General features: G+C 38.1%; 1 protein-coding gene across 2 annotated transcripts in view; it reads right to left on the bottom strand.

The window, feature by feature from the left end:
• Window positions 1-17,218, bottom strand: part of clstn2 (calsyntenin 2) — a 283,647-nt gene that overhangs the window by 10,315 nt on the left and 256,114 nt on the right. For both annotated transcript variants that reach the window (XM_023351906.1, XM_023351905.1), the window contains 4 exons: window positions 14,145-14,293; window positions 6,456-6,667; window positions 2,000-2,170; window positions 1,769-1,914 (listed from right to left, as the gene is read on the bottom strand). In XM_023351906.1, coding sequence (XP_023207674.1) covers window positions 1,769-1,914; window positions 2,000-2,170; window positions 6,456-6,667; window positions 14,145-14,293 — 678 coding nt within the window. The remainder of the gene's footprint in view (window positions 1-1,768; window positions 1,915-1,999; window positions 2,171-6,455; window positions 6,668-14,144; window positions 14,294-17,218) is intronic.

Genomic DNA, 17,218 nt, shown 5'->3' with positions numbered 1-17,218 from the left:
TGAATTTTTGTTCCAGTCAGGAAGACAAACTGTGACTCACTCATCAGATAAGAGCCAGCAGCTATCATGTGCAAATGTTTTTGCTGCTAGAAAAGGCTGCTTGAGCACCTAAGTGCAGCATTTGTGCACCTTGAGCTTTTGAAAACGTGTTATATAAATGAATTTGATCTTGACCTGGTGTAGAATGCTTCAGAGAAAAAAGAAATTCAAGTTGATTCTTTGTTTCCTTTCTTCATAATGTGAAACAACTGTCTGACTTCTGTTGAATGTGTACGTGTGCAACAAATTCATTTTCTCTTTTTCTCTTGAACTGACATTTTTCCCAGTTTATGTGACAAAGAAAATGGTTGGTGTGGATGCCCTTTAGCGCAGTTTGCAAGAAAAGTGACACATGTGAGAATTTGCTGTTAATAATTTTTAATTAATAGTTAATAATAATTTTACATTTCCTATTTCAAATTTTAGGATAATACCTTTTTTTTTACCATAAAGTTTTCTTCACTATATCATGTCATAAGAAAATGTGTGGATTCCAATGTTTACTCTCAATGACAACAAAGTTAAAAACTCAGAACGAATGGCTTGATTTAGCTCTCCAGTAATTTGGTTCACATATTGACCATTGATCTGTATGTTAACAGTTCAATTTGCAAGAAGCTGTGACCTCCTAAGAAAACATCAGTGGGTGAATCAGGAATATATCATATGGTCAATGCAGTATCCGAAGCATCAGTGAAAACAGTGAGCGAAGGTCACCAGGGTGTGAGGATGGTTTATGATATATTTTGTTTTTACTTGGATATTGTTTCCCTCCTGAGTTCCCAAGTTCAAATTACAAGACGAATGGCCCCAGAAATTGAAAAGTCAGACCTCTCCAAACAGCTCCAACCTTTATTTCCAACATGGCAACCATAGGTAGAAACGTAGTGAAGGTTGCAGACAGTGCTCTTTGTGAGAATGTTACTTTAGTTTTCCGTTCTCTGCATGTGCACCACATTACATCTATGCTGGAACATTGACTTAAGGTGCTTGACTTATCCACAGGGACTATGTTATTATCCTTATATGGTGGCTAAAACCAAAGCACTCAGTAAAATTGTAATAATGCTGGTCTGGAGATGACAAATTTTTATTTTGATTAAGAATTACTTGTACCAACAGATTATCGAACATTGACCTTTTTGCTTTCTGGCTTAGTTGCAGATGTCAAACAATGTGATGAAAAGAGAAAACAACTATTTGGTTTCTTGTTATTTTTGCAAATGGCAATCAGCAGTAATTCTGAAAATCTGTTTTGCTGCAGCTGGTGAAAGTCATGTTCATGTTCTATTTGATGCTTGTGTAACTGCCATTATTGAGCCTATTATAATGCAGCGAGCCATTCAGACTTGCACTCTTTTTGCCTCAGCTATAGAGATTCAAAAGAAGCAGGGAATGAAGCAGTCCTCTAAAAGTGGATTTTTAAAATCCTCATTGTAGTCCTCAAAATGTCTGCCGCAAGCAGCTTCATTTCTGAGGCTATTTTCATTTAGACCTAAAGCAAACATTTAGTCGTATTTATGTTAAATTAGATTCAAACTATGTACGCCATTTTTGCTGCTTGTTATTGCCTGAGCTATCAACAAATTGATGATTTCAAGTCAAAATGACCCACAGGGGCACAATAACGTCAGGTGAAAAGCATATAAACAATAAAAAGTCTAACAAGCTACAAAGAAAACAAAAATAATATAGAAAGAAAACTCTATTAAGCTGCTGGATGGCTGACCTCAAGGGTAAACTCGTTGCTGGTGTAGCGGCCGTTGAGCTCTGAGCAGGTCAGGCGAAACCTCCTCTCTGTCAGCTGTCCGGGCTGCAGGTGGTAGTAATGTACCTGTCTGATCACCTGCTCATAGTTTGTCATGGAGTCCACGCCTACAGGGACAGTAAAGGTGCTGTTACTACAGATATTCTATACATGCAGCAGACGCAACAGAGTGGTTTTGATGTCGTCACCTACCATATATGGACATGCCGGACGTGGAGTTGGTTGCATCGAGGTGTTTTCCCAGAAGCGAGCTCAGCTGCAGCTGGAGAGATTCTTGCTTTGGATTTAGCTCCTCCCCCAACACAAGAATATCACAGTAGTCCAAGTTATGAATGATCTCCTCCAGGATGCCGGGTTGATGAGCTTTGCAAACAGAAACATCATGGTACAGTTTTACTGTCTGCCGCCTAAGCATGCAGAAGAGATATTACGCTGGCAGATACCTTTGCTATAAATTGTTCCTTTACAAAGTCGGTTAAAAATATTCGGTTAGGATTCTTAAAGACTGTTTTGAACCATTTTTCAAAGGTGGAGAGATTATATATTATCTTTTGAATTTCTTTTGGAATAGTCCACAAAAGGTCAAAATCATACATAAAAGTTCAGATATGTATACTCACTAAAGTTGCACAATATGTTATGCAACTTTACACTTAATAAAGCATTACACTTCAGAATTACAGGAAAATGTATCTGCCTCGAAGCTTTGTTAAATTATATTTTATTATTTAGCCTGAGTTGTTGACGAAAGCTAAGTATTAGCAGTATAACGTCCAGTTTTCAAGTTCGGCCTGTGAGGATTTTATTGATTGATGATAATGTCCGGGTTTTTGTCATTTTTCGGGGGACCAATAATCATCCTTAAAATAAGTGGCGCGATGCCTGGACTACGCAGTTTTTCTCTTCCCGGAGCTGCTGCCTGATGGCGGTTCAGAGCGAACGGCGGGAAGAGCGCTGTAGGTGTATTTATACAGGTGAGCGGATAGACTGAACACTGCGGGCGGCTGCGCATTAGATAATTAACGTAAGTGTAGCTTTAACTTGGAAAGTGAGCTATTACTGTTACAAGTTAATTTTCTAAACGACAGAAAAGATATTGTTAGGGAAGCTCAAATGTGAAAAATTGGACTGATGTTGATATGTGATAGTAATACTATTATTTACCAATGTTTTACTTTATCTTTTTTTTTTATCTGATTACTCTATTAATCGTAAGAATAATCGATAGATTACTCGATTACTAAAATATTTGTTTACAACAGCCCTAAAGCAAATGATATTGCACAGTCAAAGAGGGACTTGAAGCAAAAAGAAGAGAATAAGAATAAAAAAAAAAAATCTATCCTCCATGTCTAATCCACATTACATTTAGAGAAATTCTCCATCTTCAAACACAACTTTCATACACATTTAAATTCAGGTGTTTTTAGCTATTGGACAGGGTTTGTACACCGAAAAAAGAAAGAGCTGAGCTCCAACTTAAAAAAAAACTGTGATAATTTGTTGATTAGAGCCAAATTAAGTTTGTCAAACTTACTTTACTTGTGTTTGTTAAGCATGAAAACTAAATAAAGTCAATAAATCTGGTGGACAAACTTAGAATTTTTATTAAGTTTGAGCTCCATTTTTTTCAGTGTAGTTATTTAATGAAGCAGCCTACAAACGTACTTTAAGGATCTTATTTTAATCTATACATTTTGGAAACAGATTTCCTTTTGATATTTTGATTCATAAGTGAAAAATAAACATATAGTTTAGGATTTATTGATTCTGAACAAGAGCCTCTTGTGAAAAACTGATTCACTTACTGCCATGAAAGTACACGGAAAACCTGTTAAAGTTAGCAGTTACTCTAGAAGAAAAGTCAATGTTCCACAGTATAAGCACCTGAAAATTACTACTGACTACTACAAACCGCAATTTAGGACTGAAAATAAAACTGTAGGGATTTCTCAGACTAAACCTGAGAGAAAAAATGTGGAAACAAAATGTAATGCTGGGAATGTAGAAGCAAAAATATGCATCATTACACCCAACAATTATTCCTTTAATAAAAAAAGTGGAACAAAATAAACTTGGTCAATCAAAATTCCAACAGGACATGACTCCATCTTCCACACACCCTTTAACAGTGGAATCTGGCATAATATAAAGCTGATTTATAAAGGATCACAAAGAAAAGAGTTCAGATAAAAGGAGCCTGAGAGACCAGCTGAACGCCAAAGGAACAAGGACACAGTGACCTCTATAGCAAAGCAGGACATTTGAGACGAGACAGATGGCTGGGGAAAATGTGCCAAAGTATCGAGCATAAAAGACAGTGACTTTCAGAATCATCTGAATCAGTTTGGAAAAAGACATCTTGGGGAATTAGTGGGCGGAAGACGCCAGGAAGTGCTGTGTCAGGTCAAGTAGAAGACAAACCAATGGGAAAGAGACAAAGTGTCATAAACAACCGCAGAAAAGAAACTTATAGCATGTCTCGCAAAAGAGATCTGCAGTTTATCTTAAGTCCTTTAGGCTTTGACAGAGCACAAAATCTATCCATTGTGACACTTTAATGCAACTCCTCCCTGACAAATTCCTATAAACTCTTCCCATCCATCTGTCTCCCATTCTTTCCATTCTCTGGTTTGCTGCTAATCTTTCCCTCCCAGCCGTAGTTTCCATTTCACTTGCAAAAAGAGTTCCTCTGACTCCCTGAAAGCAATGCCACTTTCCGCTCCTCTTCCTTCACACATTACGCATAATGGAGGGATAAAACTTCCCTCCCGCCCCGCTTATCTGTTTCTAATTGACTGCCAGCGGCAGGGCTGCGAGGCGAGGCGGGCGGTTACTTGCCTCTGTGGTCTGATCGTTGGACAGAACAGGAGCTGGTGAGATTTAACAGTCGCACTCGTTTGCCACCGGTCAAGGCAGTGCAACAGAAAGAGTCAGCCCTCGGGCAGGTACAGGCCGTATTTAGCAACAGGAGGTCTGCAGTTGCTGAGTGATAAAGAGGAACTGGAGGGACTAATACCTGCAGACTGGTGTAGAGAGGGATGGACTCTGCTGCAGGTGAATGACTCAACATGGTGGGGAGTAATCAGAACAAAAGGCTCTCGCTTTCACTGCAGCTACTGCTGCTGAGAAGAGCTGCTCACCATTAAAGGGGCATCGTTTAGTTTACAGCTCTCTCAGGCTTGTGTTTGGATGTCATTGTGTTTCCATTTTATGCAGGTGTAAGCCTCTGTGAGCGATCGCAGTGGGACTTTAACGGGAGATAAATTGTTTCGGGTTAATTATGTTTGACTTGCAGAAGAGGTGGAATCAAATAAGTTGTACTTCTTTCCACTTTCCACTTCTTTCCAATCACATATCCACTGGATATGTGATTGACTTCATGTTGTTTTTTGCTTTTTATATTTGTCCTTATTACTTTAACATTTGCATTATAATAACCAATTTGCTGGATCCAGTACTAAGAAATGGATCTTCATATTTGGAGTAAAGTTTACAACAACCACTACTAACGGTAGTAACTCCCACCCATACTTCTTATTGTCAAAAGGTATGTTTACAAAAACGTAATCTCAGTATAAATCCAGCTGTTCTCTAAAGGCCTCTGTGGTTTGTTAGAGAACAACAGAAAACAAATGGCACCATGGAGACCAAGTATCATAGCAGACAAGTCAGTGAGAAAGTTATGAAGAAGTTTACAGCTGGGTTTGGTTAGAACATAATATTCCAAGCTTTAATCGTCTCACAGCGCTCCTAGATAACACAGTCTCTCTCCAGACAATCTGAGCTTGAGTTATTCTGCAAACAACTAGCAGAACATTTTGTCTCTAGATGTACTAAACTGGTAGTTACACATCTCCAAAGTCAAAGTTGGTTTTATATTAACTCAGAGAGTCTAAATATGAATGTACGAAACATTTCACATTTTATTTCCAAATACCATGTATCTAGAAATCAAACAAAGTCAAATGTTTTTTTTCCCTCATCTCAAAAAACATGCAGCCTGGTCTATTAGAGTAAAAGGCTTAATAAAAAACATTAAAGTTTGTGTTTGTAGCATAATGTAGAAAAGTTCAAGGGGTGTGAATATTTGTACAAAGTACCGTACATGAACAGATGGTAACTGTTTTTGAAAACAATTTACCATGAAGGACTATCCTCATTACATGTTTAAGAAAAAAAACTTATATCCCAAGTTGGAAAATTTGCCATTGTGAGAGTGAGAGCACAATGGTTTGATGCTTTGACTTGACGGATTGTGCACATGCGGCGGATGAAAGCAGCATCTGCTTATCCACGGTCTCAGGAGGTGTTATGAAATGTTTATCTTTCTCTGAAGGTTTGCTTAGCGAGACAGGTGATATGTGAATGTGCTGGTGGGCTTCATGAATGAGTGAACACACCATGAATATGAAAAACACTTGCTGAAATATTTACCCAAGACAGATTTCCACCTATGGGGAGGTACATACTCAATCTAAAAACTTTGTGAGATAGTCAGACTTTCTTCCCTGTTGGATGAGATTGGAATGCTTGTGTTCACAATGTGGACTCCAGGGGCTTACAAAGTAGGAAATGTAACCTTAAGAAGTCATAAAAATCTCCACCGGTTATTCCCAGGTGTTGTGAGTGTGTGTAAAAGTCCTACCTGTGTGACGGGGGGCGGTGTCTGCCCTGGTGACTGTGCTGATAATGTGGAGGTCCTGAAATAGAGAGATGCCTCCCGCCGCTCTGAAGTCAGAGGCCGACTGGCTGAGTCTCTCCACCCCACTGATGGTGATCCTGGGCTCACTGGGCTGCAGCACCATCACCACCGCCTCAATGCTGGGGATCGTGATGCACGTGTCTTCACCAAAACACCTAGACCAAACAGAGGGGAACAAAGAAGTGAGACGAAGAAGAAAGGAACAGCTGGCCGAATCACCAAGCACAGGTTGGTTGAAATGACATGAAAGCTGCGTTTCTTTGTGCTGTGTCACAGTAAGGTTTTGATTTGTGACCATTATTTGATAAGCAACAGGGGTTCAGGGCCACAGACACTTCAACAAAGCTTGGACCACAGGCAGAGTAAAAAGTGGGATGCTCCGTTTCTTTTTTCCCCGAATGAAAACAGTAGAGTTAAAAATCAGAGCTGAAGGAAATGATTTTGAACTAATATTAGCAATCGCTTTGAGAATAGAAATATTCTATATTGTCCCCAAATGGGGTTAATAAAGACACATTTTTTTGTCCCCCAATTTCAGTTGTGGCAGCAGCTTTGGAGCTTTCAGGTTCACACAAGATAAAGAAAAAGCAGCATCCATAAAACCCCTTCAGTGTTCTGGTCATTAAAACTTTTTACTGGGTTATTTTCAGACTTCAGTTTTGGGAAGTTGTTCACTACAAATTGTCTCCCTCTTTTGGATTTTGCAAAACCAAGGGGGGAAAAATTCACAATCAATAATGGCAGCAAGAGAACAAACCAAAACAAACACAATTATGGCACCAAATTATACAACTCCTTGCAAAAGTATGAAATCACAGGTCATGGAGATCGCACAGTGAGAAGTGTCCGATGGGAAACAAAAAAAGTTAACATTTGACAGAAGACCGTTTATTATTCCAGCTTTGTCAAACATTCCACTAAAAAATGTATGATATTGTTGTACTAATTGGCACATCATTTTTCAGATTGTGTGCGTGAACAAACAACAACAAAAAAAAGAAACAAATATATTAGTACTTCATCTGAGTTTTACATCAGCTTGAATATTTGGATTTTCAATTTCACCAAAGACAAACAATATTCTCCATGGTTTTGTTTTTTGTGCTTCATTTTTTTACCATTCCACATGTTAATTTGCCCTCCTAAAGGAGCTTTGTAACCTTTCCACTGTGTAAACTGTTGAGGGCTTGTTTCCTGTCAATCATCTCAGAGTCACAGCTCAATAAGATTCACAAATTACAGGATGATGATAATTAATGTGAATAAATATTTGCAATTGATTTCCACATTAAGGGATTTAATTTTTATGAACAGTGTTGCCCACATTTGCTGTGTGGGCAACACATTTCTTAGCCAGAAATGTGTTGGGCAACACATTTCTTAGCCAGAAATGTGTTGCCCACATTTCTGGTTAAGAATTGTAAATGCATTGAAATCAGTTATTCTCTCATTGCCATTTTGAATAGTTTTGGTAAAACTAAAATAGATCAATATTTATATCCCTAAAAATCTCTTTCAGATAGATAAAACTGAAGCAGTTTCTCAAATTCAGACTTTCCTTCTTTGCTTTTAAGAACTTCTAATAAGTAATCTTCAACTTCCTGTTTGTCTTGAGTGTATGACATAAAACAGAGGCCTGTTTCTTTCTGGGTCTGGCCACTAGCCTGGATGACAACCCATCTGTATCTTATCTTATCATGTTCATATTTAATATGGTGGGGGATCTGTTATGCTGTGGGCCTGCTACTTGAAAAGTTAAGGGAATCTTGAGTCCATGGATTCTTAGAAATCTGGTAGCTTATACCAAATCAGGATAATGATCCACAAAAAATGGAAAAAGCAACCCAAACGTGGTTCATCAGGTACACAACTAAATCATCTTTAACAGCAATCTATGACTCAAAACTCCACAGAGCCATCTCTGAATGCTCTAACATTTTGAAGTGTTCTGTGAGAACAGTGAGAGCTCTACCAGTGGGGAAGTATTAACAGCAAGGTTACTACTAGTTGCGTAATCTTAAATTTAGCTAAATACATATCTTAATATTGTAATGTCTTTCCTTGTTGAATAAATATACTCAATGTTTGAGTTTATTAGTGTTTCAGAGCATGCTGCTGAAGTAAAATTATGAATATATTTCAATTCTTTAAACCCATCTTTGCCAGGGGTGCCAATAAACGTTGCCTACACATTATATTTTATATTTTACAAACCCAGAAGATAATTTGCAGTCATATTTCAAAGGGTTATTTTGTTACAACAGACTAAATATCATCCAAGAGCTGTTCTCAAGAGTTTTTTTTGCCAGAGGGTGTAGTAAACCTCCTATCAAACCTCTGATAGTTCACAGAAAATAAAAAAACTCCTAGAAAGGTCTATGCAGTAATTACTACAGTTATTTAGAGGGTAATACATTCTGTCATGTTCGTTTTCATTGAGTAGAATCAGAGCTGCAGGACTATACTTGTTTTTGATACCCGCCTCATAAACACACAGCTTCCACTGGCAACATATAATGGGTGGGAGCTCAGTGAGAGCTTAGAATTAGCTGTGATCTTACAATGAAGCCTGGGTAAGCAATATCCATAACCCACACACAGACATACTGTACATCTGCCATGTTCACACATGTATGCGTACAGAAATGATGCAAAAGCCTGACGGATGCACTGGTGGAAGACTGCAGGTTGAAAATCAATCACCTGGAAAACAGGAGCTATTAAAATGAGAATGGAAGCTGGCGGGCGGGGTGAGGGATTGATGCTGCAGCTGGTGGTGATGCTGTGGTGGGAGCTGAACAAACATGCCGGATTTTTGTTTTTACATTTCACCAAAGGCCTTTCAAGCACACAAACGTGTCAGTGGGAGGGACATCAGAGCTTTCCCTCCATAGTGTGCGGCGGCTACAGGAAATGATAACATGTTTTCTTTCCTGGATTGGAAACCTGGAACATACAGTTTACGCTGCAAGGCATTATCTGTCTTTTCCCACCTACGTCCTGATGTAAATTATGCTGCAATACACCAATCCATGACACACATCAGCATAATGTTTTCCCATCTTAAGTTGGGATGTTTCTTAGTTGTTTTTTTAATTCTTTTTAATTTGCATTTAAACTCAAAAATGATTTACAAGAAGTTCAAAGCTTTACTTTTTATTTCATCATTCAGAGTTCAGTCAGTTTTTTAAAAAAATAATTATATAAATTAAACCCGTAGGTTCAAATTTTACATGTAAAATGCCCCAATGTTCAGATTTTTGAAGAAAGACATCTCATATTGATCCCACCTTTACCTCAGAACAGAAATGAAAAGTTGGGAGAAGGAGTAAATGCCTGGATTATTTGAGTTATGTTTAATTTTCTCTTTGAATAAACAAAATATTTTTGAATTGTATTTGAAATTTGCTGAAATTGAGAGGGCGGTAAAGCCTTTATAAAATCACCGAGTGACTTTTAAAAGGACAGCCAGCCTTGTACGGAATGACTGTCGCAATAATTTAGAAATTTTAATCCTGCATTGCAACCTTCCTTCTTTCAGTTAAACGTTATTATCCAGCAAACATATTTAATAAATTGCATAAACAAGAATTGGGTGACCAACTCTGAATTAATTTTATTTATTAATTTACATAAATGACGTGTCACCAACTATATCAATTTCACAGTAAAAACAGTGAAATGAGAAAATATTATTGTCATATCTTTATTATAGTTGTGTGTTTCAACATATGAGAAAATACATTACTGCTTAAATGAGCTGTATTAATCCCAAATCCATTGAAGTAGCAAAAAGTAAAACTAGATACAGTGACATCAAAACTTACAGAAATGAGTAACTATATAAAACTTTGAAACAAAATGTGCCAACACAAACTTTCAAGTTTATTCATGTTTGAAGCAGAGCATAGACAGCTGCTGCAGGGTTTTTCCTTCTTTCAAAACTGAAACTGGTTTAAGATCCACAATTAGTAGTTTCTGTAATCTCTTTAGATGTTTTCTCTGCTTGGTGCTTGGCAATGATTTGACCCTTCCTACCATAATAACATCTTTTCCACAACTACATGATGTCTCTTTCCACATGGTTGTTTAAGAAATAAGAAGCTACTCATCTCATCAGTTGGGGTTAAATAACTTGTTGCCAGCTGAAAGACAGTCGGCTATGCAGTAATTATCCAATAGGATGCTTCGTTAAATCCAGGTGGCAAGGCAATGCATTACATATAAGATTTCTTAAAAAAAAAAAATATTCAAGAAAGAACAGAATATGTAATAAAATTAAAATCTGGTGGAAACTTAAGTTTGTGCTGATATTGCAGAGGACAAACAGAAAACCCCACAAAAATAACAAAATTTTATGTTGCTTTTTGCTGCTCTTTCTGTTCCTTTATGCCTTTCTTGACAAGAAATTAATTAATGTGTGTTGTTAGGTTTTGAGTCGTGGAAACCTTAGAATACTTTGGAGTGACACATCAGTCAGAAAGCTTCTGTGCGTCCATCATCCTCACCAGGTACGCTCGCTCACACTAGTCTCTATTACAAACAAGCAGAGCATTGAAGCAGCTTGAAGGCAGTTGGGGCATCAGTTTGGGAATGGAACAGGAAAGCTGTACTGGACCCACTGAGTCACAATTTGATGTGTGCTGTTGCTCTGCAGCTCCATCAGGTCCATCTGCATGTACAGGCACCTCTCTGCATCAGAAGCGAACGGATTATGAAAGAGTTCCAGATTAAGTTTTGCTCATGTTATCTTTAAAATGTGCACAAGCCAAGGCTGACTGAGTTTTTCCATTGCTTGACTATATAGAAAGTTTATCAAGTTTCCTTGCTGCATCTGATTTTCACACAAGCTTGTTTGGACCCATGGCTGGCGCAGTGAGCAGCTATTCTGTGCATTATGGGATATGTAGTGTGAATAGATTGAGCACTATAGAACTAATTGGTAGGCCGATACAAAATGAAATTAACTGCACTGAGGGGTGAAAGCATACATTCTTTAAAAAGTATTATTTCCTCAATTTCCAATTGTTGTTGTAAATATTCAAAGAAGCTGTGTTTTGTATGACTATTTTGTGTTGCAGAAGGAAAGGTTGAATTGCATTATTAAAAGAAGGATGTCCATGGGACATCATGCCCATAGTGAGTAAACGTTTTACTGTCATAGAATATTAAAAAGAAGCTAAGTGATTTTACTGAGAGTTGGATAAAAACTATTGTATCTAATCCTGCAAAATTAATTGTTTGGATTTACAGCAGAGGTGTCCAAAGTGCAGACCATGGACACTTGTGGAATAGTCTTGTCTTTTGTTAAATGTAAAACCTCTTTCAATGGAAAATGTTTGGTACAATGAAATGTTCTTTTTTCAATAAAGCATTTGAGATTAAAGAATGATCCATACCTGCCATACTGTTGATGAGAATTGACTAAAACCATTTCTAGGCCAACAATGTAGAAAGCAGCTCACTCAAAAACATGTCTTTCTTTTAATAAGGCACACATTAAGAACCATTTTTTGTTTCAGATCTATAATGATTTACAAGTCCCCTTTTTTATATATAAAAAAAAAAATCAAAGTACTTTGCTTTATTAAAATATTCAGTTTTGTTTATAGAGAAGTTATTTTTTATTGCTTTTTTATTTTTAAATAAAAAAGATGGAGTGCAAGTACTTAAACTTTGCAGTTTAGTTCGGACACAACTGATTCACAGCCAGTAATCTTATTTCATGGTCAGCCTATTTCCAAATTCAATTGTGTTTACAGTTATTTTGTTTACCTGATGCCTCTAATACTTAGTGACAATAAATGGTAGGGGCCAGTGTTTCTGCTGGTCGTTCTTCTGGATGGAGCCGTAAAACCACTAGCTAAAAATTAGATCAACAGAAGGATCCAGAACACACTTAACACACATTTGCTGTTGTTTACTCAAAGTAGATGAAACAGTAACAACTATGGCGAGAGGCAAACTGTTTAGTGGTTTAAGGTTGATAAATGTGTAGAATTAAAGGTCATTAGCAAAGGCCCCCTAGGTTTATTAAATACTCAATACAGATTAAATGTAAGAGCAAAAAAAAGAAGTTCGCCAAATGACGGTAAACCATTTCATTAAAATATTCACTGCTGTTAATAAGTTAAGAGTTTATGCATTTGTGGGCAGAATAATTTTTCTATCTATCCTAAGGTTCTAATTTCATCATCTTCAGCAGAAAAATTGCAACTGGAGCAGAAGAATATCAGAGGCAGTCTATTCTTATCAAGACATTAAACCCTAAGGCCACGATTACATGAGGCTGCTGTCTGGAAACTGCTGGTATTTCCAGATGCTGACCACTAAGACATTTTAAATCCAATGTAGTTGTCATGCCAGGCACTATAAGGCGCAGTGCGAAGAATGTCGTTGGAACGCATATGCACTTTTGACCCGTAGCTTCCACCTCATTTAGAAAGCAGTTGACAGGCCTTATTATGGGACACTCACATATTAGCTAGTTCATTTTTATTGGATAAACACTGGTCAAGTCTGGTCAAGATAGAAAAAAGTCCTCGTATTTTGGTCACCAACTGATTTTCTTATGTTTCTCTAATATCAGCAACAAAGTTGATAGCATTTCCATGCTTCTGTGCATTTTTAGAAAAACCTATCAAGTCAAAAGAACTTTAATTAGGAATTAGTGCCACTTGCTTATTTTTACAATGTATTATTGCAATTATGAAACATCAGCAAGAAACCTGCTTAATTGCCAAAATTCATTCAGCATCTCAACTTATTTCTGCAAAACAATCCTCACCAGACAGGCTTTGTCATGAAGTTGCCAAAATTTTCTGGTAGGAAGCCAAGTTTCAAGTTTAAATTTGCATAATTTTAGAGCCATTGCAGCTTTGTCCAGGATCTGCAAGCAAAATTTCATTTGAGCAAAATTTACCAATGCAATGATGCAAGCTTATTTGCGTTAGCATAATGTATTCCTTAACAACTGCTATGCCTCCAGCTTCAATGGCTTTGGTTTATCACCAGCCACCCGTGCAGCGTGCACACACAGTCCTCGGGTCCATGTCCGTGCAAAGACCCTGACGGGAGGGAAGAGAGATGGAACCCAGGGCTGTGCTGCAGGGGTCTACATATATTTAAAACAATCATGAATTTTAATAGTTACCCGCTGAGGGAGACTGTTTTACAAGCCACTCGCTCTTTCTCTCCCTCCCTCCCTCCCTTGCACATACAGATTCACGTTCAGTTTTTTCATCTTTATTTCCTGACTCCTCCAGCAAAACCCGCCTGGAATTATTAATACATGACATGAGGATGTTAAAACTAGCCCCCGGTGGCGACAGCAAACTCAATTTGGTGTGTTAACAGGAAGTGACAGCCAAAGAAATGGAAGCACGGGGACAGGACTGAGAGAAAGACGTGTGGAAATTGATGTGTGAAAAGAGAGTTACATTAGTCAAGGCCGTCTTCTGTGTTGTTGTTACACTTAACAGAAGTGTTGAGGTGGAATAACATTCACAAGAGAGCCACAGAGACCCAGAAACAATACGAGGCATGCTAAATATGAAGGAATTCACAGGGAAGACGGGGACAAGTTGGATGGAAGTCAAAATAACTGCAAGAAGAAGTCAGCGACACACTTACTGGACGGTGGTGGAGATCTGCAGGCGGCGGATGCCCGGTGTGGGAAACTGGCGGGAGTTTATGTAGGAAACTTTCCTCACAGCTGTGTTAATGTTCTCCAGATTCTCTCCCTCCATCACCAAAATGGACTGAGCTGGGTTGAAGTGGAACTGGGAAATGGAAGAAATGAGAAGCAAGTAGATGTTAAATGAACTGATGGACATTTATACAGTGGATCACTTTGGTTTCTGTTTTGGAAACCATCACTATCCATCTGTTAGCCATGAACAGGCCAATCTGAAGGAGGACAAAGAGTGATCTGAGTGTCCTGTTCTCCTAAAGCTAACTGATCTGTCATTTTCTGAGTTCAAAACTGATTTCAGGTCAGAATCTCCTGGATCAATCAATAAAACAAAAAGCAGGCTAAAATTTTAATACTTTGAACACCAGGGGGATGTGTAGCGAGTTGGGAGAACTACGAACCTTGAGTAAAACTGTTGGTGAACATGTTTACGGTCAATTACAAATTCAGCAGGTGCAGAGCAGCATCATTAATCACTTGGAGAGGTATCTGTGGCCACTTTGTACAGGAGAGTCCGATAATCACTCTCCTCTTAACTGTGCAGCAACTCCGGTGGGAAATTTGTGGCTATTTAACAGCTAAGTGCTCCACTTTGTTCACCAAATAGCTTTGTCTGTCAGTTATCTGATTGCAGCACCGTTAGTGTACAGATGTTTGTCTTCCCTTGCAGAATAACAACTTTTTGAGGCTGCAGAAAAGCAGACTGAAGTTATTTAACAACCTTAAAAAAGCTTGTACTGGTAATTTGTATGTTCCAGAGTTCTGTAAACTATTTATGAGCATAAGGTAGTACCTACAGATAATGCATTTAGTTGGCATTGACAATGTAGTCTTTCGAACTCTAACAGCTAGGAGCAGCTCAGTTGCAATAAATGGATAGACTGTATATTCAAATGATGAAAGTAGCATTTAGATGGCATACGTATGAATTTTGGAAAATGTTTGGAGTCAGGATTTGGATTTAAAGTTACAATTCAGCTTTTATAGTAATAATGCTTGTCTGATCAGTGTCATTAGTCAGGTCATTTTCATTTAGCCAAGTAGAAAAATATGAAATTAAAAAAACAAAACAAAACAAAAAACAATCCTGCCTGTATAAAAAGTACAGGCACTCCTGATCTAATAAATTTTGGTTTGTTCTACAAAGTTTCCTAATTTCTTTTTACAGCAACTCTCAATGAGAAGGTGAAAAACCATCTATCAGGGATAATGTTTTGGTACAATTGTATGTGTATCAATATGGATACAGAAAAAACTGAAAAAAATCTATACAATCTGATTCTACTTGTGTAGTCCTTTGATATTTGATGACAGGACTTTCTTGCCCCAAGATGCTTTTGTGTGTTCCTACTGCAACAGCACTGATTGCTACCTATTCCTTCAAACTGGGTCCTGGCAACAAGGTGACACTCCCCAGAGTTCTCCCCTGTCATCTCCCCATCCACATTACCCTTTTTCTTGCTGACTCCACTCAACATCCTGTTTTCTGTCACCACTCTTACTGCCTACCTCCCTCGTACTCTCCCTCTAAGAAGGATATTCTCTTCTGATTGCAAAGCGCCAGCCCTCCACCTCCCTGGATAAACTCTTTTCCTAAGTTCCTGCACTCTTATTGGAGCCACATGAGTGTGGCTAAGAAGAAGATATAATGGTACTCTAAAGATAAACTGCACTGGCCCTTAAGAGGATATCTTCCCCAGCTCTCTCATATCCCAGCACCTCGTTCCACCAAGTCGTCTCAAAAGGTTGCCAAGCATCTCTTCACTGCATCGCAGCACAAAGAGACCTATGCAAAGAGTGGGCTTTAGGAGAGAGCAAGAGTGAAGAGGGAAGATGAAAAAGAGTGTTAAAGGAGCTGATGGTGGGTGGTTAAGGGGGGGACAGCTTCAGGTGTGCGCAAACCCCCATTTATCTTGTCTGCCCCCTGTCTTCCACAGCACAGGGAGATGGATTAGCCAGGTCAGTGCAAAGGTAAATTTGGGGGGAGAGAAAGAGAAAAGCAGATAAGTTTCACGAAAACCAGCTGGTGATTCTGCTGGTGATTTAAAGCAAAACATTTCTCTCAACGCAGAGATCAAAAATGTGTGCTTCTCCTTGTACACATTCAAGAAGAATGTATGCAAAACGTTGTCTCCGTGTAGACAGGATAAGTTCTGAGTGGGAACAAGCTGTAAAGAATCCACAGCTGCAGAAAAAGCTCAAGTTAAAGAAGCAGTTGTTTTTTTTTTACGAAAGAGAAGGAGGGGGAAGATGAGTGATGCGACTCTCAGGTCTGCTCGCCGCTGGTTCTTTGTGTGTGTGAGTGTGAAAAATAGAAACAGTAGCAGCAACTAGAAAATGATGAATGAGGCCCAGTCGACACAAGCCATTAAAAACAGAGATTCACTATGCATGTTTCAATTACATTTACACTTGTTGCATGTATATCTTGTAGGTACTGTCTTTTTTACAACTGGGAGCAGCTGATAAGCATCTCAAAAGCTCAAATAACAACTGAATTATGATCCCAAGTCTCAGAGAGGTAAAAACAGAGGCCATACTGTCAGACAGAGATTTAAAAATTATAAAAGTAAATGAGATTGATTAGCGGTGCTTGCTAACAACTGAGTGTGTCATCCAAGACATTTTACTATGGAATATTGTCTCTGCTTCTTGGAAACTGAGCTTTTAGCATGCCATGTCAGTCATAAAACATTAGATTTTCAACTGGATACAATATCATCTATTGAACGCCTTTTTTAAATGATCAGCTGTTTATTGATAGTTTTAATGAAATGTCATCAGCAATTCTAAAATACTGAAACATACCAAACATAATCTCTACAATAATTATAAAACATTTAGCCATGGCAAAAACAAAACAGCATTTCATAAGATAAAAATCACACAAATTTTACAATAACTAATACTATTTTTAAAGAGCTTCTCATTTTCTGTAGCAGTTTCAGAACAGCAGTGCTAGTGCTTGTACATACCTCATATATTGTTGTCATGTGTACCTTTTTAGCATTTG

This window comes from Xiphophorus maculatus, chromosome 18, assembly GCF_002775205.1.
Source record: "Xiphophorus maculatus strain JP 163 A chromosome 18, X_maculatus-5.0-male, whole genome shotgun sequence".
NCBI lineage: Eukaryota > Metazoa > Chordata > Actinopteri > Cyprinodontiformes > Poeciliidae > Xiphophorus > Xiphophorus maculatus.
This window is presented reverse-complemented; position numbering and strand designations above follow the sequence as displayed.